The following is a 24,276-nucleotide window of genomic DNA, read 5'->3' on the forward strand; positions in this document are numbered from 1 at the left end:
TTTTTTTTTTTCCCCTTTAGTTTAACAGTGCTGTAAACATATGTGACTAACAACATCTGCCAACAGTATTCTCACCTCTTTTCCACTGCCTCATCAGGAAGTGCTGGCACCTACCATCCTGTGGTAGGTCTAGGCTGTACCTCTAAGATTTTCCACAGATCTTGAACAGAAAGTGGTAAAATGTAAATAAATCAGTATTGGGTGTGAAAAAGGGAAATAAATGATAGTTCTGAACAATCCCATTGGAGAGATAAGGGACTTAAAGTAGTTGTACCAAAACAATCTCTCTTTTTGCTTCTTTGGCTCTGGCTGATGCTTCTCCTGGCTTTACTGACCTTGACTGAACTGTTGTGATTGCTATTAACAACAACTTCTCTCTGCTCTTTTCTCTTGTCCCTTTGTGTACAGGGGGACAAGGAGGAGGCAAGGAGGGAGAAGCTATTAGCACCTCCCCTGGTTTTTGGCCAGGGGAGTTCTTGTGCTGTTTACTAATTGCAAATATTGTGAATATAGTATATTTTGTACATATTCATTGCATTTCCTTGTAGATTGTAGTTTTGCTTGTAAATACAGCTTCATCTGCTTCCAACTGGGCTGGTCTGGCAAAATTTAATGTTGGGGGGGGGGAGGGAATTTTTCAACCCACCACACATCCCTAGGCTGTAAAGAAGTGCCACTGATTCACCCTGCTTCATAACCACGTAACAGCTGAGTTCAAACTGCAGCAGTCACAGCCTGTAAGCTGCACTTGTTTCAACTGGTTGTCTCTGTTTTAGGAGCTCTCAAGAGAGGCTCTCTAAGTAGTTAAAGAAAAAGAGTGGTAGTTAAAGAAAAGTTTAAAGTAGTTAAAGAAAAGCTCCACACAAGGACTGGATAGAATTGGGAAGTTTAAACAGGAGTGCTGGTCATAAACTACATGCTACAGTGCAAGCATATAAAATTGCCTCAGTTTAAGGAGTAAGACAGGCTCTCTAACTCTTCTCAAAGTACTTAAAGCAAAACCCCACACAGGACTGGAGAGAAATGCAGAGGATTGTTGGAAGTCTAAATGGAAGTGCTATTCATAAACGACATGCTACAGTGCAAAGCATATAAAATACACAACATCCACAGCCTGGGCTTAGCAGAGAAGTCCATTAAGCCAAAGCTTTCCCTAATCTCCACCAAACCAGGACAAAAATCCAGGCTTCAAATGCTGCCCCTACATCCCCCTGTATGGCAGTTCAGGCTGGGTACCTCCTGCTACTGCCACATAAGTTACATCTCCAGTGTCCTGAGCATCTGACCCAATAAGGTGCACACAGGAAAGGGAGTATTTCTACCCAGAAATCCTGCCCCCTATCAATCCATCTGCAAAGTCCTTCTCTTCCTCTTTCTTCCCTCTCTGTTCCTGTGGGAGATGCTCCCTATCAGGTAATGGTGGGGGAGTATCTCAAGGCCTCTTAAGCCTGTCTAGGCTTAATGCCAGGAGGAGAAGGGGGGGAACAGTCTCAGACCTGGCCAGCCTGAGACTAGCCTAGCAGTGGGGGGGGGGGAAGAAAGAGCCCTGGGGGTTTCGGGTATACCTTCAGGTGGGGAGAAGGGAAGAGTTGGGAGGCTTTTGGGTGTTGGGTAAGGGACTCTACGCTTTGGGATATCTTTGCCACTAGGCTTTGTAGGTTTTTTTTGTAGTTTCACCAATTGCTTTTCCATTTAAACTTTCCATCACTCTCCAATCCACTTGTGTGAGAGTCATACTTTTGTCCCTCTCAGGGCAACAGAGGATCTCTCTGGCCCCAAACCGGCACACCCTGCTACTACCCCCCCAACACCAGGACTGAAATGATGCAGTTAGAAATTCAGCTTTGCCCAGGCCACGAGCAAGCCACTCAAGGACAAAACCCTCCCCCGTGCCAAACAGGAGAGAAGGGAGCAGGGAGAGGAGAAGGGGAAGAGGCAGCTTGTGCTGTCCCCTTATAAAGGCTAGATGCAGGCATTCTGGGAATGAAATAACAATTACACTTTCTGGTCTACCTCCTGGACCTGTCTAGCCTCTGGAAGTCTGTACTCTGTGATTGTTAAAGGCACCCAGTCTCAAACCATGACACTTGCAAAGAGTGTCAGGGTGTCTATAAATTCAGTAGAGTCAAGTTGCCTGAGACATTTTTGCAGCCCACAGAGACTCTTTAAACTGCAACTCCTATTAATACAGAGAAGGGCCACCAGGATGAGCAGAGGGCTGGAGCTCCTCTCCTGTGAGGACAGAGTGAAAGAGTTCGGGTTGTTCAGCCTGGAGAAAAGAAGGCTCCAAGGTGACCTTCTGTGGCCTTCCAGGATCTGAAGAGGGCTACAAGAAAGCTGGGGAGGGACTTTTTAGGTTTTCAGGTAGTGACAGGACTAGGGGGAATGGAATAAAGCTGGAAGTGGGGAGATTCAAACTGGATGTGAGGAAGAAGTTCTTCCCCATGAGAGTGGTGAGAGCCTGGAATGGGTTGTCCAGGGAGGTGGTTGAGGCTCCATCCCTGGAGGTGTTTCAGGCCAGGCTGGATGAGGCTCTGGGCAGCCTGATGTAGTGTGAGGTGTCCCTGCCCATGGCAGGGGGGTTGGAACTAGATGATCCTTGTGGTCCCTTCCAACCCTGACTGATTCTATCATTCTGTGATTCTATGACTCTAAAATACAATCCTGGATTTAAAAAAATATGCATGGTTCTCCCTTCTAATATTTAAGTCAGATGATATATCTGTTAGGCTCACATAGAAAGAAGCTTTTGTTTTTAAAAAAATTGTTTGACAGCTGATTGGAGCTTCAGGAAACTGCTACACAGTATTCTGCTGCACTCAAGTAATAGCTCTCTGTTCAGTGGGATGTGAAGGCCAAGCAAAAGGAAAGAAAATCTTATCTACTGATCAGGTTGCTGGATATTGTGTGTAACTGCCAAACAAACAGGAAAGAAAGAGGAGGAAAAGTGTAACTTTCAAATGCTCTCTATCCAAAGCCATAGATCCACGAAGCAACAAGCACTGCTTTAAAAGCAAAGCTGTTTGCAGCAGCAGTAACAGTGGTAAAGGCTTTTTGTTCTTACTGTGTTCCAGCACTGTGCTCTAGGACTCTTTCTGGAAATGCTTCTCTCTTTGTACCTGAATGCTGAGCTGTTATTCATTATAGAAAATGAATGCTTAAACACATGCTATTTCAAACAGAAAACCATGAAAGCATCTTTTGTCTGTGCCACGTCTTAGTCACAACAAACCCTCTCCTCAGCCACAAAATTGCTCCCTTGCTCCTTCCTCTGCAAGTGCCCTTCTGGATGACCAAGAGTGACTGGAAACAGTAACCAGGGCCCTGGCAGGAGGAATTGGAACTCTTTGCCATGAGGAGGGAAACTCACCCCTACTCTAACACCAACCAGTAAAGACAATCTCATTCTTTTCACCATCTGTCCCACACCACCGTGGTGTCCACTTTATCAGACAGAGGGCAGGAATGGGAGTCATCCCAGGATGTGCTGGATATGAGGTGAGAAAACTCCTTCTCTGCCACATCCTTGTGTCTCTCAGCTGGCTCCAGGAACAAAAGACTGGGACAATAATCACCTCCAACTTTCCTATGGGGCCATATGAGGTAATATTGCTAAATTGTTAAATACTATATCTAGTACCAAAATGGTAGCAACAACTAATAGCACAGAAATGGTAACTTGGATGAATGTTGCTACTAACCTGGGTTTGCAGCCCACTCTGTTTAAGCCATATTTTCTACCATACAGACCTGTAACCCTGCTGTCCATATGAGATCACCCCAACGCTACTTCCAGAGCTTATTAAGTTCACTACTTTTGAACTAAACTGGAAAAAAAACATTAAAGTATTTATAGCAAATGTTCTGTGTCATATTTGCATCAGACACAATTTCATACATGAGATCATAGAATCAGTCAGGGTTGGAGATCTTTGCTTCCATGAAGCCCCCATTTTCCTTTGTGTTTCTCTGCCCACTTCTCCCCCTCCTCCACTTTCTCTGGGCTAATTGGCAGCAGCAAGGCTTCAAAGGACACAGGCAGCTTTGCTGTTTAGGTGTAGTGAGGTTTCAAATAATAAAGGGCTCCTGCTCCTGCTGCTCACTCTTTGAAGCTGAACTACAGCCAATTAGCTTGAAGGAAAGAGAACAGAGAAAAAAGTGTGGGACTGGGAATGAAGATTTAATAGAAGAATAAAAAAATCTCACTGTGCATCAGCCCTGTCCCGGGTTGATTTGATACAATTGCACATGACATGGGAAAACTGCCTTACTTTACATACTGATTTTTCACTTTCCACAGCCTCACTTTAAAGCCATAATTACAGTTGTTTGCAGTGTAGCAAATTATTCCAGAAAGTCTTATTACACAGTGTTTATGGTTCATGGAGTGGTTGATGTCACTGGTTAAGGTTTTCAGGGCAAAAACCCCACAGGACAGAATCTGGATTGCACTCCTCTCCCCCTCAGGGAAAAGATAGGCAGAGGAGGTAAGGGGTAAACAAAAGGGCTTGCCTGGAATTGGAAGGTAAGAAAAGTAATTTTAACAGATAATAAAAGGTATTAAGGGGAAAGGGATGTACAAAGAGATCAAGACAAGGGATGGATAGATTAGGTAGGTAGGTAGGTAGGTAGGTAGATAGATAGATAGATAGATAGATAGATAGATAGATAGATAGATAGATAGGATGGATAGATAGATAAGTAGATAGATGATAGATAGGATAGATAGGATAGATAGGATATATGATAGATAGGACAGATAGATAGGATAGATAGATAAATAGGTAGATAGATAGATAGATGATATATAGATAAATAGATAGATATAGATAGATAGATAGACAGACAGATAGGATGGATAGATAGATAAATAGGTAGATAGGATAGACAGATAGATACATAGAATGGGTAGATAGATAGGATAGATAGATAGATAGGATAGATAGGATAGATAGATAGATAGATAGATAGATAGATAGATAGATAGATAGATAGATAGATGATGGATAGGATAGATAGATGATAGATAGGATGGATAGATAGATAGGATAGATAGGATAGATAGATAGATAGATAGATAGATAGATAGATAGATAGATAGATAGATGATGGATAGGATAGATAGATGATAGATAGGATGGATAGATAGATAAATAGGTAGATAGGATAGACAGATAGATACATAGAATGGGTAGATAGATAGGATAGATAGATAGATAGATAGATAGGATAGATAGATAGATAGATAGATAGATAGATAGATAGATAGATAGATAGATAGATAGACAGACAGATAGGATGGATAGATAGATAAATAGGTAGATAGATGATAGATAGATAGGATAGATAAATAGATAGATAGATAGATAGATAGATAGATAGATAGATAGATAGATAGATAGATAGGATAGATAAATAGATAGATAGGATAGGATAGATAGATAGATAGATAGGATAGATACATAGGATAGGATAGATAGATAGATAGATAGGATGGATAGATAGATAAATAGGTAGATAGATGATAGATAGATAGGATAGATAGATAGACAGACAGACAGACAGACAGATAGATAGATACACACAGAGAGATATACAAAGCCTGGTCTCAGATGGCAATGGATTTCCCCACAACACATGGATGCAGGCCTGACCATGCTGAGGGTTCCAGCAACAGCTCCCCGCCAGGCAGCAAGGCAAAAGGGATGAGGACCAAAGGTACTTCTTGTCCTCTTCAATAGAGGATAGACAGGAATGGGGAGGGAAGAACACGAACCAGTAACTCCACCAGGATCCTAGGGTCCACCTGCCCACCTGTTAACCCTTAAACCACAACAGTTGATTAAACAGGTTCCCTCCTTTCCAAGTAAACACTGAAATAACTTCACAGTGCCCTTCTTCTACCAGGACATCCTCTGCGTGCTTACTGTTTGATGGCTGCTGGTACTGAGGACCAGCTTCTACCACCTTACCTGAATCCAAAGCCAAGAGATTGCCATCTGAGTTCCAGAGAAGGCAAAGCCAACTTTTGCAGAGTTTTCTGATGTAGGATTTTTGCATTCAGTTTAGATATGCAAGCTGAGATTCAAGGAACTTCTGAACTAAGGCACTAAACCTGTTCCAGTGTCTCACCACCCTCATGGGGAAAAACTTCTTCCTAACATCCAATCTCAATCTACCCACTGCTAGTTTTGCTCCATTCTCCCCAGTCCTATCACTACCTGACATCCTAAAAAGTCCCTCCCCAACTTTCTTGTAGCCCCTTTCAGATACTGGAAGGCCACAAGAAGGTTTCCTCAGAGCCTTCTCTTCTCCAGACTGAACAGCCCCAGCTCAGTCTGTCTCCATAGCAGAGGAGTTCAAGCCCTCTGATCATCCTCGTGGCCCTTCTCTGGACGCCTTCCAGCACCTCCAGATCTTTCCTGTAACAGAGGCTCCAGAACTGGACACAGTACTCCAGGTGGGGTCTCACCAGAGCAGAGCAGAGGGGGAGAATCACCTCCCTCAACCTGCTGGCCACACTTCTCTTGATGCAGCCCAGGCTCTGGTTGGCTTTCTGGGCTGCAAGTGCTCACTGCTGGCTCATGATGAGCTTCTCATCCACCAGCACCCCCAAGTCCCTTTCTTCAGGGCTGCTCTCAAGCCAGTCCCTGCCCAGCCTATATCAGTGCTTGGGATTGCCCTGACCCAGATGCAGGACCTTGCACTTGGTCTTGTTGAACCACATGAGGTTCAACAGAAGCTGAGCTCTGCAGATGTGTGCTCCTTCTGCAAACATTAGCCTCATCTTGTTTTCACAGGACTGGCTCTCCTCCAGGCACCTCAGACCATTTGCTAACAGGGGTGTCTCATATGATACATTTTTATGAACATCCCTGACATGATAAGCAGTGAACAGGAGAAATGCCTCTAGCTCAGACTTCTAAAAGAGTTGGAGCTGATAGTAGAAAAAGGGTTAGTAAACACATAGTAAATGAAAGGCAAACCTATGGGCAGAGCCAGAACAGCTTGGCATTCACCATCATTACTGCACATTGTGTGACCACTTTATTTCCATCTTCTCTAGCCCTTATGCTGAATGAAACATATGACAGTCAGGTGACTAACAGTAGTATTCCAGGATGTTCTCTTTAGTGTTACCTTGCTGGCAGGTTTTAAAGAAGATGGCATTCTGAGGAGTCTGGAGAATAATATTGCCTTCTGAATTCATTATGATCACGTTCACCTCAAATGCAGCAACCCCATCTTGTTTGCCAAGGCAAGGAAATCCAACCTGAACAACTTAAAGGAGAATAATAACAATGTTGATGTTTATGAGCACATCCATCTATATACATTTAAAAGCATACAGTCAAAATACAAATAATATCTGTATTTCAGCTTTAGTGCAATGCCACAGATGAAAACCTGCAATACAGAGAATATAGAGCTCATTTTATTTATGGGCAGCTCCAGGATTGGCAATAAAGTAGCACAGAAGCACAAGAGATGAGGTTCTGTTCCTTTGCTGCCATTACCCCAACAGCCTACAGCACAGAAAGCAATCTTCAAACACACTTTTGCTTTCAAACAGGCATCCTGGCCTGGATTAGAAATGCTGTGTCCAGCAGGAGCAGGGAGGGGATTGTCCCCTGGGACTCAGCTCTGCAGAGGCCACACCTGGAGTGTTGTGTCCAGTTTTGGGCACCTCAATAAGAGAGAGATGTGGAGGTGCTGGAGCCAGTGCAGAGGAGGGCAAGGAAGATGGGGAAGGGCCTGGAGAATAAATCTGATGAAGAGCAGCTGAAGGAGCTGGGGATGGTTAGTTTGAAAAAGAGGAGGCTGAGGGGAGACCTCCTGGCTCTCTACAATTGCCTGAAAGGAGGTTGTGGAGATGTGGGTGCTGGTCTCATCTCACCTCACAAGGAATTAGTGATAGAACAAGAGGGAATGGCCTCAAGCTACGACTGGGTAGGCTTAGGCTGGACGTTAGGAAACCTTTGTTCAGGGCAAGAGTGGTCAGGGATTGGAATGTGCTGGGCAGGGAGGTGGTGGAGTCCCCAAGCCTGGCTGTGTTTGAAGGTGGTTTGGATGTGATGCTTGGGGCTGTGGTTTAGGGGTGAGCCTTGCAGAGTAGGGTTCTGGGTTGGCCTTGGTGATCCTGAGGCTCTTTTCCAACCTGAATGTTTCTGTCATTCTGTGAAAGATGCTTCTGCATCCAGAAAATGCACCAATTTCTCCCACTGAGCCTGGAGTGAGTTTCAGCACCTTTGGCTGTACAACACATATGTTTTAATGTGCCAGCACCAGCAGTGGGCAGGCAGAGGAGGTGTCCTGAGCCTGGCCAGTGGGCTAGAGGGACTGAGTGAAATGCAAGAAGCAGTAGCCCAGGCATGCCAGCTTGCAGTGGTGGCACCAGCACAGCACTGTGCTTGCTGGGACAGACAGGGCAGGAAGGACTGTCTGAAGCTGCTTAGGGGAAGCAGCTCCTTCTCCATCACAGGAGGCTGCATTTCCTCTTGGCACAGCCCAATAGCTGGTTTTACTGTCTTCAATGTGGTGTTCAAAACATTAATCACTGCCACTAGCAACAATGCCTGACTTCATGCTGAACTTGCTGACCTCAGTTTGAACCACTGGATCTTCATAGGCTTTCCCCTGTGAAATGAGCAGACAGCCTCTGCTCATCTGACAGGTACCCACACTCCCCTCAGACATCTTCTTTTGGCCAAGATCAGCAGTGCTAACTAGTTAAGCTGCCACTCAAAGGCATCTTCTCCAGCTTTCTTACCATCTGTCTATGTGTAGCAACACCAACGTTGTGAGCACCGCCTCAGGCAGCAATCCTGGGATTTGGGGAGGGGTTTTTTCAGATGAGTCTAAGCAACCTAAGTGATTCATATCTAATTTAAATTCAAGGAGAATTTGATACCTCATCTCATTAAGGATATATTGGAATAGAGAAAACTGAGAGAAGAACAAGGCTGCACCCAATGAGGAGCAATTGGGTAGGTTTTGACTCTTCAGCCTGGCAAAGAGAAAAATTAAGTGGGACATAGTAGAAGAAGCTGGGGAAGGGCCTGGAGAATAAATCTGATGGAGAGCAGCTGAAGTTGCTGGGGATGGTTAGTGTGAAAGAGAGGAGGCTGAGGGGAGACCTCCTGGCTCTCTACAACTCCCTGAAAGGAGGTTGTGGAGAGGTTGGTGCTGGTCTCTTCTCCCAGGGAATTAGTGATAGAACAAGAGGGAATGGCCTCAAGCTGCCACTGAGTAGGTTTAGGCTGGACATTAGGAAACATTTTTTGAGGGCAAGAGTGGTCAGGGATGGGAATGTGCTGCCCAGGGAGGTGCCTGGCTGTGTTTGAAGGTGGTTTGGCTGTGGTGCTTGGGGCTGTGGTTTAGGGGTGAGCCTTGTAGAGTAGGGTTCTGGGTTGGCCTTGGTGATCCTGAGGGGCTTTCCCAACCTGAATGTTTCTGTCATTCTGTGATCTAAAAAACCATGATTGGCATGGACCAACAGTATAGGTTGACTGCTGTCTCTACCAGCCCAGGGACTAGTGGTCACCAGAAGAAGCTGTTGCACCTAGTCTCAAGACAACAGGAGGGGACTCTTCATGCAATAGGAGGCAGTGAACTCCTTGCCAAAGTGACTGGAGGTATCAGAAGATAACAGAGATTCAATGAGAGCCTGGACAAGTACTGGTAAGACAAATGTGTAACCCATGTGGTATCATAAAAAAGACAAATCACTTAAGACTCAGGAAGGCTTCCAAGCTGAAGCTAGTCAGAGGTGTGGAGTATTTTGTACAGGAAGACAAGTTTGTAACACCAGCAGCACCAACCTGATGCCTTATGAGGAACTGTTCCAAGCAGAGGGATGTTTATAGTTGGATCAGCCATTATGCCTTTATCCAAGGAGCGCAGGGACAAGAACTCGTAGAAGTACTCAGCCTGTGAACAAAATACATGAAAATGTGATGTGCATTTGAATTGCATTCATTGAAGCAAACTATTTAGCACAGAAACTCAGCAGGGAAAAAAAAAATACTACACTTTTCATTACACCATTCACTGGATTTGTTTCTACTATTTCCTTGAGTTCTTCACTGAAGCATCGTTTGCAGATGATTTCCTCTTCAGAGGCTGCAATCAGGACACAGCATAACAGCAAGGAAAATGATACACATGGTACAAATAATATACAGGAAAGATTTTTTTTTTTTACAACCCACACCTTTTATCTGGCAGACCACAAAGAAAAAAAACCTTAATGAACAGTAAGCTAATTGTTAAAGCTCTTTTTTGGGCAGAATCCTCCTGGGACTGACCAGTGAGCCTGGAGGACCTGCCTGCACCACAGATCACAGAACCACAGAATCATGTTAGGGGTTGGAAGTGACCTCCAGAGATCATCAAGTCCAACCCTCCCTGCCAAAAGCAGGATCACCCAGGGTAGTCTGCACAGGAATGCAGCATAAACAACACTCTAGCATGCATGATACCAACCATAGCCTGAGAATATCTGGGCTTGCCCTTGGCTAATCTGCACAGCACAGCACACTGCCTAGCGGAAACAGTGCCAGGCAATGAATAGCCATGTTACTGGAGGGCCATGCTGGGCCAAGATACCTTGCTCACAGCTCTGACACTGTCTTGTTCAACTTTGGTTCATTAAGTTGTTCCAAGGGTGGAGCTGATAAGCCTCCCTACAGAGCTGGCTTCATGTCACTCATTATTAACCATGATAGAATTGATTTGGTTTGGTGATAGCCAGAAGGTGTTGGCATGGCTTAGAAAATACTTTCCACTGGCCTCATCCTGCTCCTGATATACACCTGCACTGTGGCACAGACTGTAGGCTTTGGTACTTCCTTCCATGGGGTTCTGCCCTCTCTTTTGAGTCACCTGTTCAATGTTTCTTCATATTCAATGTAAAGTGACATCCTGCAGATGTGTAGCTTTACACACCATGTGCACCTGAAATGTGTGCGTCATAGCAACTCACCGGAGACTCCCACTACTGCCAGTGGCGTGGCTGCAAGTGTGCAGATCAAGTGGAAATGAACCTTTTCCTTCAAGTCTGGCTTCTCATTTACCCTGAAGCATATGAGAGATCACAGGCAATGGTATCTGCTGCTTTTGGAAAAGCACTTGAGACCTTAGAAAGGGTACTGCCAAAAATGTGTCTTCCTTCATCCAGCAGCTGACTGATAGCAAGCAGCATTGTTAGGTTTGCTTTTTAGCTACAGCAGTGAAACAAAGAGACATTAAAGCTAAAATCTTATTCGACCTTTGGGTTGATTCATGGTGGTCAATTTATGCCTACAAGATGGCAATCAATGTCCTTAGCCAGAATACTCTGCTTTTTCTCTTGTAATATCATGGTTCCCTCGTACAAGAAAGATGTGAACGTACTGGAATGAGACCAGCAAGAATCTTTCACAGAATCACAGAAACATTCAGGTTGGAAAAGCCCCTCAGGATCACCAAGGCCAACCCAGAACACTACTCTACAAAGTTCACCCCTTAAACCACAGCCCCTAGAAACTCCACCTGAACATCAGAAAACAACTTTTTACTATGTTGGTGAGTGAGCAATGGGCACAGGTTACCCAGAGAGGCTGTGAAGCCTCCATCTCTGAAGATATTCAAAACTCAGCACAGTGCTGGGAAAGTGGTTCTAGGTAAGCCTGCTTGCACAGAGGGGTGGACCAGATCATCTCAAGATTAGGCTGTTTGGTCTTGTATCAGTCTCAGGCCTTCTGTGATGCTGTGCTCTGTGTGCTGGACGTGAGGAAGAAGTTCTTCCCTATGAGAGTGGTGAGAGCCTGGAATGGGTTGTCCAGGGAGGTGGTTGAGGCCCCATCCCTGGAGGTGTTTCAGGCCAGGCTGGATGAGGCTCTGGCCACCCTGATGTAGTGTGAGGTGTCCCTGCCCATGGCAGGGGGGTTGGAACTGGATGATCCTTGTGGTCCCTTCCAACCCTGACTGATTCTATGATTCTATGATTCTAACTTGAGCAGAAGTCTTGGTAGAGGGTACAAAACCATCTCCCTCAGCTTCTGATGGCACCAGCAAAGCACTTAGGGGCTAGGTTTGTTATGAAACTCCACATGCACCACTCTGTGGGGACAGCAAAGAGACCCCAAACAGCATGTGGGGGCTACACTCCACATGGAGAGTGTTCAGAGGGTGTTGAGTAGGCATGGAGACCTCAGAGGAGGACTCACAAAACAATAGGGAAGGAAGCAATCAAAGTTTTTAAGGGGGGGTTAAACACATGGAGTATATGTGGGAGGGAGAGGGAACATGGAGTAAAGCAGTAAAAGAAGAGATGAAAACTGAAGTCTGGGGCAATGTTCAAAAGGCTGCTTTTAATTAAAGACTTTTTTTCCCCCAATACAATATACCATGCCAAAATATGAAAACAAGCCATAAAGGCAGATTGTGAACATTTTTGTTTTCAAATAAAACTTGGGCTCAGAAAAATAATTGCATGCCTCCACCACACATCTATAGAACAGTGCAGCCAGTGAGTCAATGCTGTGCTGTCTGTTTCTCATTGGTTAGCTTTGATGTTGGGTTAGACCCAAACCAGGTCCTAGTGGGTTGGGATATTAAAACATTATGTTCTTACTATGCTAGTAAACAACAACTAGTAACCAGACCAAATAGCTCCACTCCCATATTTCCATTTCCAGCCACACTCTTTGCAGCAGGTCAGCTTGTGAGCCAGAGCCCTGATTTGTAGGAAAGGAACTGGAATCCTATCTTCTAGAGCTGAAATTATGCCTCAGGACAAAGACAAGAAAAAAAATGCACTGTGGGAAAGGGGACTGACTGCTGCATGAGCCACAACCCTCACTGCCTTTCAAGGAAGGAATTCCTCTAACCAGAGTAGAGGCATAGCAGTGATTAGTGCCCCAGGCAGGAGTGGATTCTGCTCCCATGTTAGAAAGATGGGAAATGACATTGCACAAGCAACAGGCTGAGGAAAGACACACACTGCAACTGGGCACATATCTGCTCTCACCATTTCACTACAAAGGTTTGTACATCTGCTGAGCTGACAAAAAAAAAAAAAATGAACTTCTAGAAATGATAGTTGTCCAAGAAGAGCCAAGAGAGCCAATGGGATCCTGGGATGCATCAAGAAAGGTGTGTCCAGCAGAGCTAGGGAAATTCTTCTCCCCCTCTACTCTGCCCTGCTGAGACCACAGCTGCAATCCTGTGTCCAGTTTGGGGCTCCCCAGTTCAAGAGAGACAGAGACCTGCTGGAGAGAATCCAAGGGAGAGCCAGGAGGATGCTTAGGGGACTTGAGCATCTCCCCTGGGAAGAGAGACTGAGAGCCCTGGGGCTGTTTAGTGTGGAGAAGAGAAGGCTGAGAGGGGATCTGATCAATGTCTCTCAATAGCTGAGGGGTGGGGGTCAAGTGGAGGGGGCCAGGCTCTTTTGGGTGGTTCTAGTAATAAGACAAGGAACAATGGAGACAAACTTGAACAGAGAAGATTTCATCTCAATATGAGGAGAAACTTCTTTCCAGTGAGGGTGACAGAGCCCTGGAACAGGCTGCCCAGGAGGGTTGTGGAGTCTCCTTCTCTGGAGTCTCCAACCTCTGATATACTGTGAGACTGTGAGACTGTGATGACCTGCAGTGCCTCAGGTAGATCCAGCTAGCATGAACTCCAAGCTGTGAAGCCATGTGCTGCAGAGTATGTTTGCAAACCACATGCTCTGGACTAAGCAGGTTAAATTTTGATATAAAAATGATATACAAAAAGAAAAAACATCACAATCCAGAGATGCCGCAGTGGAGCAGAACACATTAGCTCCTCTGCTTGTGAATCTGAAGTAAGATTTAGCTGCCATAAATCCTGTCTATTTGGAAAACAAAAAAACCCAAATCTGTCTTGACACAGTGCCTACATCCAGTCTCCAGTATTGTCCTGCTGTAATTCAAGTTGATTGCCAATTAACTTGCATTAATCATCATGACTGAAAAGCAAACAACATGATCTCAGCAAATATTTACCATGCTCCAGCCTAGCATGAAATTTAGTCCTGGTGGTTAATTGAAGGGATAGGCCTGTGCAATTAAAATATTGTCTAGGGACTACCATAATTGGTGCTGTAAGTGGTCATTGTGAGTGACCTGGTAGTGAGAACCAAATTTCCTTGGCTGTTGTTAAGAGACAAAGGGAGAAACCCCATAATACTGAAAGGAAATCTTAGAGGAATTGTGTTATCAGAGGTGATGGAGGAAACAAGGGCTGAGATAGAATCACAGAATTGTCAGGGCTGGAAGGGACCTCAAGGATCATCTAGATCCAACCCACCTGCCATGGGCAGGGACACCTCACACTACATCAGGTTGCTCACAGCCACATCCAGCCTGGCCTTAAAAACCTTCAGGGATGAGGCTTCCACCACCTCCCTGGCCAAACCTGTTCCAGTGTCTCACCACCCTCATGGGGAAGAACTTCCTCACATCCAATCTGAATCTACCCACTTCTAGTTTTGCTCCATTCCCCCCAGTCCTATCACTACCTGACACCCTAAAAAGTCCCTCCCCAGCTTTTCTGTAGCCCCCATCAGATACTGGAAGGCCACAAGAAGGTCTCCTGTGAGCCCTCTCCTCTCCAGACTGAACAGCCCCAAGCCCCTCAGTCCATCCTCATAGCAGAGGCACTCCAGCCCTCTGATCAACCTCGTGGCCCTTGAGGTAAATGTTGATCTTTGACAACTGCACACTTTGCATGCACAGAAGAGCTTTTGGGTTTGGCTTGACTTCAGGAAGCACCCAAGGAAGAATATGCTCTCCTGTTGTGTAAAGACCTTGTCTGAAAACCTCAGGAACTGAGGCAAGGACCCCTGCAGACCTTGTGTGAACAGTCCAGGGACTCAATGCCTTCAGGCAGCAGGTAGCCCTCCACAGCTGACCTTTAACAGCTCCCCATGTGTGCAAAGCCTGCAGTAAAGGGAGGAAATTTTGTTTCAGGCAAATAATTCCATGGTCAGGATTAACTTTTATGGAGTTTAAATGGCTGCTTTCTATAAATCAGAGGAATTTAAAAGGTTATAAAAACAACGAAGCCCTCTAACAAGTATTGTAGCAAACATCTGTTGGCAGTTTGAGCTTAAATTATATACACTTAAAATTCCTCCATGGCTTCCCTCCTCAGGACAAGATCTACTGTGTTAGGAGTTTTCCTGTTATTCAGATGCCATGTTGTGCCTACCTGGGTTTTGTTTCACATGTAACCAAAGCATTCCACAGCAGGTGCTTCATATTTCCTTCATGCAACATGACAGATGTAGGGTTAGAAGTGATGGTGGTAGCTGCAGCAAAGCAGGCAGCTCAAACCTTTGTACAGCACAGATCAATAACCTAATGAAATCTCTGGCCTTTCTAGCAAAGAAAAGAGAATTCTGTGTTAGCTTGGCAAGTGGATTTAAGAAACAAACTGCATTTTCTTCTCATTCTTCTAAAGACACCAGTGCTGCATAGTCTATTCTGTTACTAATTAAATGACAAACATAGCCCAGAGCAAATTTTCTACTCATCAAAAAAAAGTTCCTTTTTATCCCAGATCCTCCATGGATGTTTCTGGCTGCTCACACACTAGAAGATTCTAGCCTGCATTATCCCCAGCAGATGCTCACAGCTGCATGTCATAAATAAAATCATAACATGAGGCTGTGTATTTGTTAGGTGCTTACAGCATGGGCCACTGCTTCCTCTGGGAAAGAACAACCCCAAGGAGCAGTAGAGGTTGGGGATTGACTTCTTGGAGAGCCGTGAAGGAGAGAAGAACCTGGGGGTCCTGGTGGATGGGAGGTTGACCATGAGCCAGCAATGTGCTCTGGTGGCCAAGAAGGTCAATGGCGTCCTGGGGTGGATTAGAAGGGCTGTGGTCAGTAGGTCCAGAGGGGTTCTCCTGTCCCTCTACTCTGCCCTGCTGAGGCTGCATCTGGAATATTGTGTCCAGTTCTGGGCCCCTCAGCTCAAGGAGGACCTCAGGGAACTGCTTGAGAGAGTCCAGCACAGAGCCACAAAACTGGTGAAGGGAGTGGAAAATCTTCCTTAAGAGGAGAGACTGAGGGAGCTGAGGGCTCTGTAGCTTGGAGAGGAGGAGCCTGAGAGGTGACCTCATTCATGGTGATAAAGATGTGCAGGGTGAGTGCCAAGAGGATGGAGCCAGGCTCTGCTGGGTGATGCCCAATGACAGCACAAGGGGCCATGGGTGGAAGTTGAGGCATAGGAAGTTCCATGGAAACAGGAGGAAAACCTTTTTCCCTGTGAGGGTGACAGAACACTGGAACAGGCTGCTCAGGGGGGTTGTGGAGTCTCCTTCTCTGGAGATATTCAGGACCTGCCTGGATGTGTTCCTGGATGTGTGACCTGCTCTAGGTTCTCCTGCTCTGGCAGGGGGGTTGGACTGGATGAGCTTTTGAGGTCACTTCCAACCCCTAACATTCTGTGATTCTGTGATTCAAGATATTAGCTACATTAGGTCAGAGAAGTTAGTCTCTGGTCCAAGATGAAGCATGAAGTAAAATGAGATGAATTTCAACCACGAGGGGAGGCTGTGGCCATACTGCACCTACCAGGCTGCTGAAGGGGTCTGGCCAGTTTCTGAACATGTATGTCAGCAGCACATTTTGTTACTGCAGTGCAGTGCAGAGGGTGCTGTAATGAACAACGTAATGATGTCTCCTTAGACAAGCAGACAATAAACTGTCTGTCTACAAGGTTTTATTTTTCTGCTGGGGGAAGGCAGATTTGGCTTGCCTGTTAATTGGCCTGTCACATAGTGGGTAAACTATTTTTTTTTTTTTTTTTTGCGTCTCAGTGTGACACTGAAAGAGACTTGCCATCAGCCTCAAGAAGCAGTCACAAAGTGTGAGGCATGCTTAACAATGTGAAGTGATACTGAAACACACTCTGAGAAACACACAGAGACCTGCTGGAGAGAAGCCAAGGGAGAGCCAGGAGGATGCTTAGGGGACTTGAGCATCTCCCTGTGAAGAGAGACTGAGAGCCCTGGGGCTGTTTAGTCTGGAGAAGAGAAGGCTGAGAGGGGATCTGATCAATGTCTCTCAATAGCTGAGGGCTGGGGGTCAAGTGGAGGGGGCCAGGCTCTTTTGGCTGGTGCACAGTGATAAGCCAAGGAACAATGGAGACAAACTTGAACAGAGAAGATTTCACCTCAACATGAGGAGAAACTTCTTTCCAGTGAGGGTGACAGAGCACTGGAACAGGCTGCCCAGAGAGGTTGTGGAGTCTCCTTCTCTGGAGACTTTCCAAACCCACCTGGATGCATTCCTGTGTGGACTCCCCTAAGTGATCCTGCTCTGGCAGGGGGGTTGGACCTGATGATCTCCGGAGGTCCCTTCCAACCTCTAGTGTACTGTGACACTGTGATACTATGAAAATCAGTTTACACAGAAGACAGGATAACCTGGCTGGTTTTCTGTACCAGCTGCCACGGACATGGGAATTCACTGAAGCAGCAGGATTAACAAAAGCAGAGATGCACACAAAAGGAGACACTAAGATATTTTGGTGTTTCTGGAATTAGAATTCAGCTAAATGGGCAATCTCAGTAAAAAGAATGTGTTATGTGGCAGTGGTAATTACCCAATGCTGTGGTGAAATGCATGCAACTCTGCAGAGCCTGTTTTATGTCTGCTTTCCTTGTGTTAGGAAAGCTGTATCAGGCTGAAGAGAATCCAGGCACCAGGAGGAAGGCTTTTAACAACTGAGTGAATCCCTGCATGCAACTTTCAGCAGTCATCACTTGTGGTTTTAATGGTTTTAGAAGAAGGAGGGTAAAAATACCCTCTGATTCTGTCAACAGAGGATGTCTAACTGGTGCTTAATGCCCCCTGTGTGGCATGTGACTACAGAGGACAGATCAGATCCTCCATCAGAATGATTTAGAAAGCTGGGAAAAGCTATCCAAAGGCACCCCAGATTTTGAAAGGTGACATTTCAGGCTTCCCAGAAGGCTTTGCATAGGAGAGACAGACAGAAGTCTTTGCAGAATACATTAGCCTTTCCCCCAAGTAACGAGGAAAGAATTCCTGTAAAGAGAAGTAAGACAAAGAAATCACTGTGGAGAAGCTTGCTGAGGCCACAAAGTAATAGATTTAGATTACATTTGGCAACTGAGTTTCTGGCAGTTGTCTGCTCTTTGGGAGGCGTGGGAAACAGGCTACTTGGTCATTTTGAACTGGTATTTTCTCTCACCAGATCAGGAGCTCTGCAGGTGTTCTAGCATTTGAAGAGGTCATTTGAAACTAAGCCAGGACTGGAAGCTGAAGGGCATGGCAGAAGGAGTGGGGGTTGAGAGGGACAGCAGTGAAAATGAAAAATCCAAGTCAGCAGAGTGTTAATTTTCAAACTTTCCTCACATGCAGGAAAAGCAGACTACCTGGAATAGAAGGACAAATCCCAGAATCACAGAACATTAGAGGTTGGAAGGGACCTCCATTGAGTCCAACCCCCCTGCCACAGCAGGATCACTTAGGGCAGTCTGCACAGGAATGCATCCAGGTGGGGTTGGAAAGTCTCCAGAGAAGGAGACTCCACAACCTCTCTGGGCAGCCTGTTCCAGGGCTCTGTCACCCTCACTGCAAAGAAGTTTCTCCTCATGTTGAGCTGAAACCTTCTCTGGTCAAGTTTGTATCCATTGTTCCTTGGCCTATTATTGCACACCACTGAAAGGACATTGGCCCCCTCCACTTGACCCCCACCCCTCAGCTATTGAGAGACATTGATCAGATCCCCTCTCAGCCTTCTCTTCTCCACACTAAACAGCCCCAGGGCTCTCAGTCACTCTTCACAGGGGAGATGCTCAAGTGCCCTAAGCATCCTCCTGGTTCTCCCTTGGACTCTCTCCAGCAGGTCTCTGTCTCTCTTGAACTGGGCAGCCCCAAAACTGGACACAGGATTGCAGCTGTGGTCTCAGCAGGGCAGAGTAGAGAGGGAAAAGAACCATCTAGACCTGCTGGACACACTTTTCTTTTTGCACCCCAGGATAACAATGGCTCTCTTGGCCACAAGGACACATTGCCTGTTGTTCTTCCTCCCCAGATGCAGGACCCTGCACTTGTTCTTGTTGAACTTCATGAGGTTTGCCTTCACCCAGCTCTCCAGCCTATTGCACGTTCCTGTCCACCACAAGTCTTGATGCAATGGGGATGGTGGGGTCATTCCTCAAAGCTAAACTCTTGGAAAGCATCATATGGGCAAACAGATCCACAGCAATTCCCTGGTACGTACAAGTAAATGACACAAAGTTGTGTGCCAGGTAAGACTTCTTAGAAAGCAGTCACAACAAATGTACAGCTCCTCAGTGAGGAAAGTTTTGGCGTTTCTAACTCCTTCTCTACCTGTTTCTCACTCCTTCTCTACCTTGCTTTATTCTGACACAAAAGACAGAGCAAGAGAGCACAACTCCCCATATTTGGGTGTTTTCTTGTTTAACAGATTATCTGGAATGTATTTCATTACTGCTTCACTAAGCTTACTTCTGAGAAAACTAAGCTAAAATGAGACAAAACCATTAGGGCTTTGGGAAATGTGCACAGTTCATTACATCTTGAAAATCTCTAGCAAGCAGTAGTATTTGTCAGCATGAACCAGGCTGGAATATGTATGTGATGATGAACCATAGAACTGTCAGGGTTGGAAGGGACCTCAAGGATCAGCCAGTTCCAACCCGCCTGCCATGGGCAGGGACACCTCACACTAGATCAGGTTGCTCACAGCCACATCCAGCCTGGCCTTAAAAACCTTCAGGGATGAGGCTTCCACCACCTCCCTGGGCAACCTGTTCCAGTGTCTCACCACCTCATGTTGAAGAATTTCTCCCTAACATCTAATCTGAATCTCCCCTCCTCTAGCTTGGATCCATTCCTCTTAATCCTACCACTCCCTGACCCTAAAAATCCCTCCCCAGCTTTCTTGTAGGCCCCTTTTAGATACTGCAAGGAAGTTTCCTTCCAATTCTTTTCTCCTATGTCTTACAGATATAAGATAACTGCATTTGAGAAGCAAGCAGTAACACAAAAAAAGAGGAATAGCATTCAGATTCAGTTCAGATTCAGATTCAAATTCAGTTCAGATTCAGTTCATATTTTAGAAGTATAAACTACACAACAAGCCCTAGTTATCTTCAAATATTTGATTCAATGTATTTTTTCTGATATCCTGAGAATTGGTAAAAGCTAATCTCCTGCAAAGTTATTTCTTGCTCAGGCAAAGCAAGGGGCAATTGATTCTTTTGTCACTCAGCAAAAGTTCAGTGCTCTCTCTCCAGTGGAGATTTCATGATCAAGGATGTTCAAAGTGTCAGTTTCCTAAGGCTAATAAAAAAGGAGAGGGGGAATTATTGCTGCTCCTTAGAGAAGAAAAATCAATCAAACCAACCTAAAATATTGTCTCATCAGGACAGTTCCTAAAAGACCTTATACAGGTCTGCTACTGCAACCTGCAGCACATCTGTGTGGTTCTATCCACCCTGAGAATAAATGCCAGATTATTTTCTTACCCCCCTCACAGCTTGAAAAAGAAGTGAAAACCTTGGCTGAGATCCACCTGGGAGTGAATCTTTCCATAGATTTTTGAAGACTGTTTGCACTTTCAGGCTCTGGATAGATTTATTCACAATTAATAAATTCGTCTGAAAATTCTTTTCAGAGAGTGCCAAATAATTTCAATCAGGAACTTTACAATTAGGATAAATATTGCACTTAACAAGGATTTAGGACTGGTTATGATGGAGATCCAAGCAGACACTACACTCAATTAAAGAGAATAGCTTTAAAAGCATGAATGTAAACCTTCAAGCTGGTAGCTCATCTGACATGCCAACAGAAAGTTCACATCTGCAGATTAAGCTAATCCACCTCTTGCATGGTGGTAAACATGGATAATGCACACAGATGCATTTTGGCTGTGCTTCAGCCTTTCAACCCTTTGTTCTTAAGCCTCACAGGACAGCTTTGAAGTTGAGGATAAAGCTCCTCTAGCACACCATTACCAAAGAAAACCCTTCTGATTATGATCTCATGAAAGTGTAATCAATAACTTACCCAAGTTAAAAGCCTGGCAAAAAGCAAAGGTCATGCAATTGGGACTTTATTGAGTCCATGTGTTTCACTCTTGGCTTTAAACTGCCACTCCTCTATCATAAATATCTCTCCCCAAAAACGTAAGCAATGGACTCCCTCAAAAGTTATGAAATCTCACATCAGCTTCTGTCACTCTGGAGTCCTTCTAGGGTCTCCAAGGAGAACACTTCCCACTTTTGTGTATACCCAAGTGACAAAGTCTGCCCCACCTCTGAGTGAGAATGTTTTTATTTGCTGCTCAGTAGATGCTGGTCTTTAGCCTTGTATTCCAAGGAAGCCAGTGTTTAAAAGTGATGGGTGAAAAGGTTTGGGAAAAAAATTCCTCTCTTTCATGACCAGTTGCTAGAAAGGCTTCCTGTGGTGGTTTGACACCAGATAGAATATGGAATTTACCTCAAGAAGTAAATTACCACACTACACAGAACTTGGGAGTAAAAATGAAACTATCGCTTACAAAAGCAAACTAAATACTAAAGCATAAAAGACAATAAACATATACAAAAATATATTTACCTAGAAAAGTAGACAATAGCTCAGCTATCCCCCTGTACAGACCCCATCCCACCCCTAGAGGAAACCCAGAGGGCTGTGTACCAGCTAAGTGATCTCCCTCTAGTCCCAGCCTGTGTCCTTACCAACAGCCCAAACAATGATTGGTGGGGAGAGGTGAAAACAAAGTTCAGAAAGGAGGCAAAGAGGGAAAAACAGGAGAAGAGAGACAACAAGCTGTGCTCCCAATCTGTGTAGAAATTTGCAGAACCAATGAAATGGAATAAATTTATCTTTTATGTTCTGTCCAGCCCCTTTGAGATTGTCCATCCCACTGGACTCGAATTCTCTGGAAAAACTTATTTGCATTTAGGACACCAGTCCCTGTAACACTTCCTTAATACTGCTCCCTTTTAACATCTGCTGCCTGGATTTTTTTTTTTTTTTAATGCCTTTTAATGTGAATATTCAGAGTAACTTTGTTCCTGTTTTACAGGCTGCCATTGGCCAAAGTAATTAGAGATACTACAATGAGAGAGGAATTACATTCATTATTTAAGGAGAATATTTGATCAGTGTGTTTGAAAAGGAACTTATGTGCCTGCTGTTACACCTGAAATCACCTTGATTTGTCTACTAAAACCCTGGTATGTAAACATATATTACTGTGTGTGGTGGATTGAAATTCCCCCCCCAACTCATTTGGGGAAAACTACCCCCAAAATAAATTGCCAGACTAGCTCAGGTTGGGATGAAAGCAAATGAAGCTCTATTTACAAGCAAACTAAAATGTAGAAATATAGAATGCAAAGAATATGGACAAAATATATATGTACTATATATATATATATTTACAATATATAACACAGAAACTCCTCAGAACCCCCTTGGGATGGATCCAGGGGACCTGTTCACCTCTTCCCCACTCCCTCCCTCCTTCCTGTTACCTCACACAGTAGTCAAACCAGAGATACCCCTGGCAAGGACAAGGAAAAGAGAGAGAGAAGTTGCAAGTAGAAGCAACAGAAGAAGAAAAAAGAGCAAGAACTGTTTATGCCTCTGCTCTATATCCCATTAGCAATCCAATGAATTCTAGAGATCTTAGCATTATTTTCCTTTTGCATCCAAGAGTAATTTATTTTACTTCCAGTCTTTGCAGCCAGGATCTAGGCTAAAGTTCCCCCTTCAATGTGTAACACTGTAATATTTCCATGCACCACACAGGCCTCCATATACTTATGTCCTCCATAACTACCCTTTGAATTGTACTTAACTTGACAGTAAGCAGGGAAATATTACCTTATCCCCAGGTGCTGATAAGAAACTGAACAGTTTCCACCAACAACTTTTCTGCCTTTCAGGCTGCTTTCCACAAGCAGGGTCTGCCACTGCTTCACCCCTGGCTTACACTACCAGTTTCACAGGGTCCAGTCTTGGGAGTTGAGGTCCAGGACAGCATTTCCCAACATTTAAATGAAGTATCCTTGTCATGGGTTGAGTTGAAATCTGCATGTGTTATCATTTCCCTGAGTTTCAGCAACAATTATTTGGAGAAATCCTCTCATCAAAGATGTCTGTCTTCTGCCTCTAGCCACTGCTGGAGTACCAGTCCCTTCCTATTCTCCAAGGCCTGCCCTTTTTTCCTCCCCTTCCTTATTACCATCTCCCTTTAGAGGGTATTCAGATGATGAATATAGCAAAGAGCCATGCTGGTTCCCCTTTTTTTTTCTCCTTCTGCTACAGCCTCTTTCTTCAATGGGATTAAGAAAAAGATGCTGACATTTTCTAGGTTAAAATTATGAACTTGGTGAAAGACAGGCAGTGCTGGCACGACCAGGGCAATCCTCCATTCAAGGAAGATGAAAGAAATTAGAGTTATGACAGTCAGGGTCAGGCTGAGCTTCCATACAAAACCTTTGCACACCCTTGGAGGAATAAGTCCTACTCAGAAAGGTATGAGGTTTGTTTTGGGGTTTTGGTTTTTGGTTTTTTAACTCTGGATAATGTAACCTATCATCTCTCAGTACACACCCTTACAGGGAGGGCTAGCAGCTGAAAGCATCCCAGAGGGATGTTTTCCAGGGATTCCAAATTCATTTTTATTAAAGAAAATGCCAGTGGGAGAGTTCAGCTTCAGACATGAATGTGTGGACCTCCCCAAGCCCAGATTTACCTCTGATGAAAAAGCTAGTAGGGGTCTTATGACAGCAGAATTCTGTGCTCTGCCTCATTTGGGATTAAGGAGTTTTGCCAAGGTCAGAGATGTAATTTATCCCTTGACGCCAGCTATGGTGAATCTGGTTTGTTCCTGCAGGCTGAGGCTAAATTGTCCCATTTGTCACTCAATGCATCCCAGATGTGCTGACAGTCCCTAAATTCTGCTGCAGTCAAAGGCTGCCCTTCTCCAAATACCACAAACCAGCCTTTATCAACTAAATGGAGTAGCTCTGGGCTGTGTGGTCCATGGAAATGCTGGAGCAGAACTGCACTGAGAACCTTGCTGACCTGTCAGCTCTGCTCTCTGCATCACTACAGGATACAGAAATGCAGTGCCTGGCACAGCAGCCTGTGGATCAAACCCTCCCTGTCATCTGCAGCAGGACTCACTGTGATACCAGTCAGCTGAGTCAGCTTTGTTTGGTTCTGCTGTGAATTTCTGCCTGACA

General features: G+C 44.9%; 1 protein-coding gene across 1 annotated transcript in view; it reads right to left on the bottom strand.

Annotated features, from left to right (window-relative positions):
• WIF1 (WNT inhibitory factor 1) overlaps window positions 1–24,276 on the bottom strand; it is a 61,962-nt gene that overhangs the window by 21,170 nt on the left and 16,516 nt on the right. Inside the window, exons 3-4 of the mRNA XM_054399850.1 lie at window positions 9,822–9,930; window positions 7,141–7,281 (exon numbers count right to left, since the gene is read on the bottom strand). Coding sequence (XP_054255825.1) covers window positions 7,141–7,281; window positions 9,822–9,930 — 250 coding nt within the window. The remainder of the gene's footprint in view (window positions 1–7,140; window positions 7,282–9,821; window positions 9,931–24,276) is intronic.

The sequence above is a fragment of the Indicator indicator genome, chromosome 3 (genome assembly GCF_027791375.1).
Source record: "Indicator indicator isolate 239-I01 chromosome 3, UM_Iind_1.1, whole genome shotgun sequence".
In the NCBI taxonomy this organism is placed as follows: Eukaryota; Metazoa; Chordata; class Aves; order Piciformes; family Indicatoridae; genus Indicator; species Indicator indicator.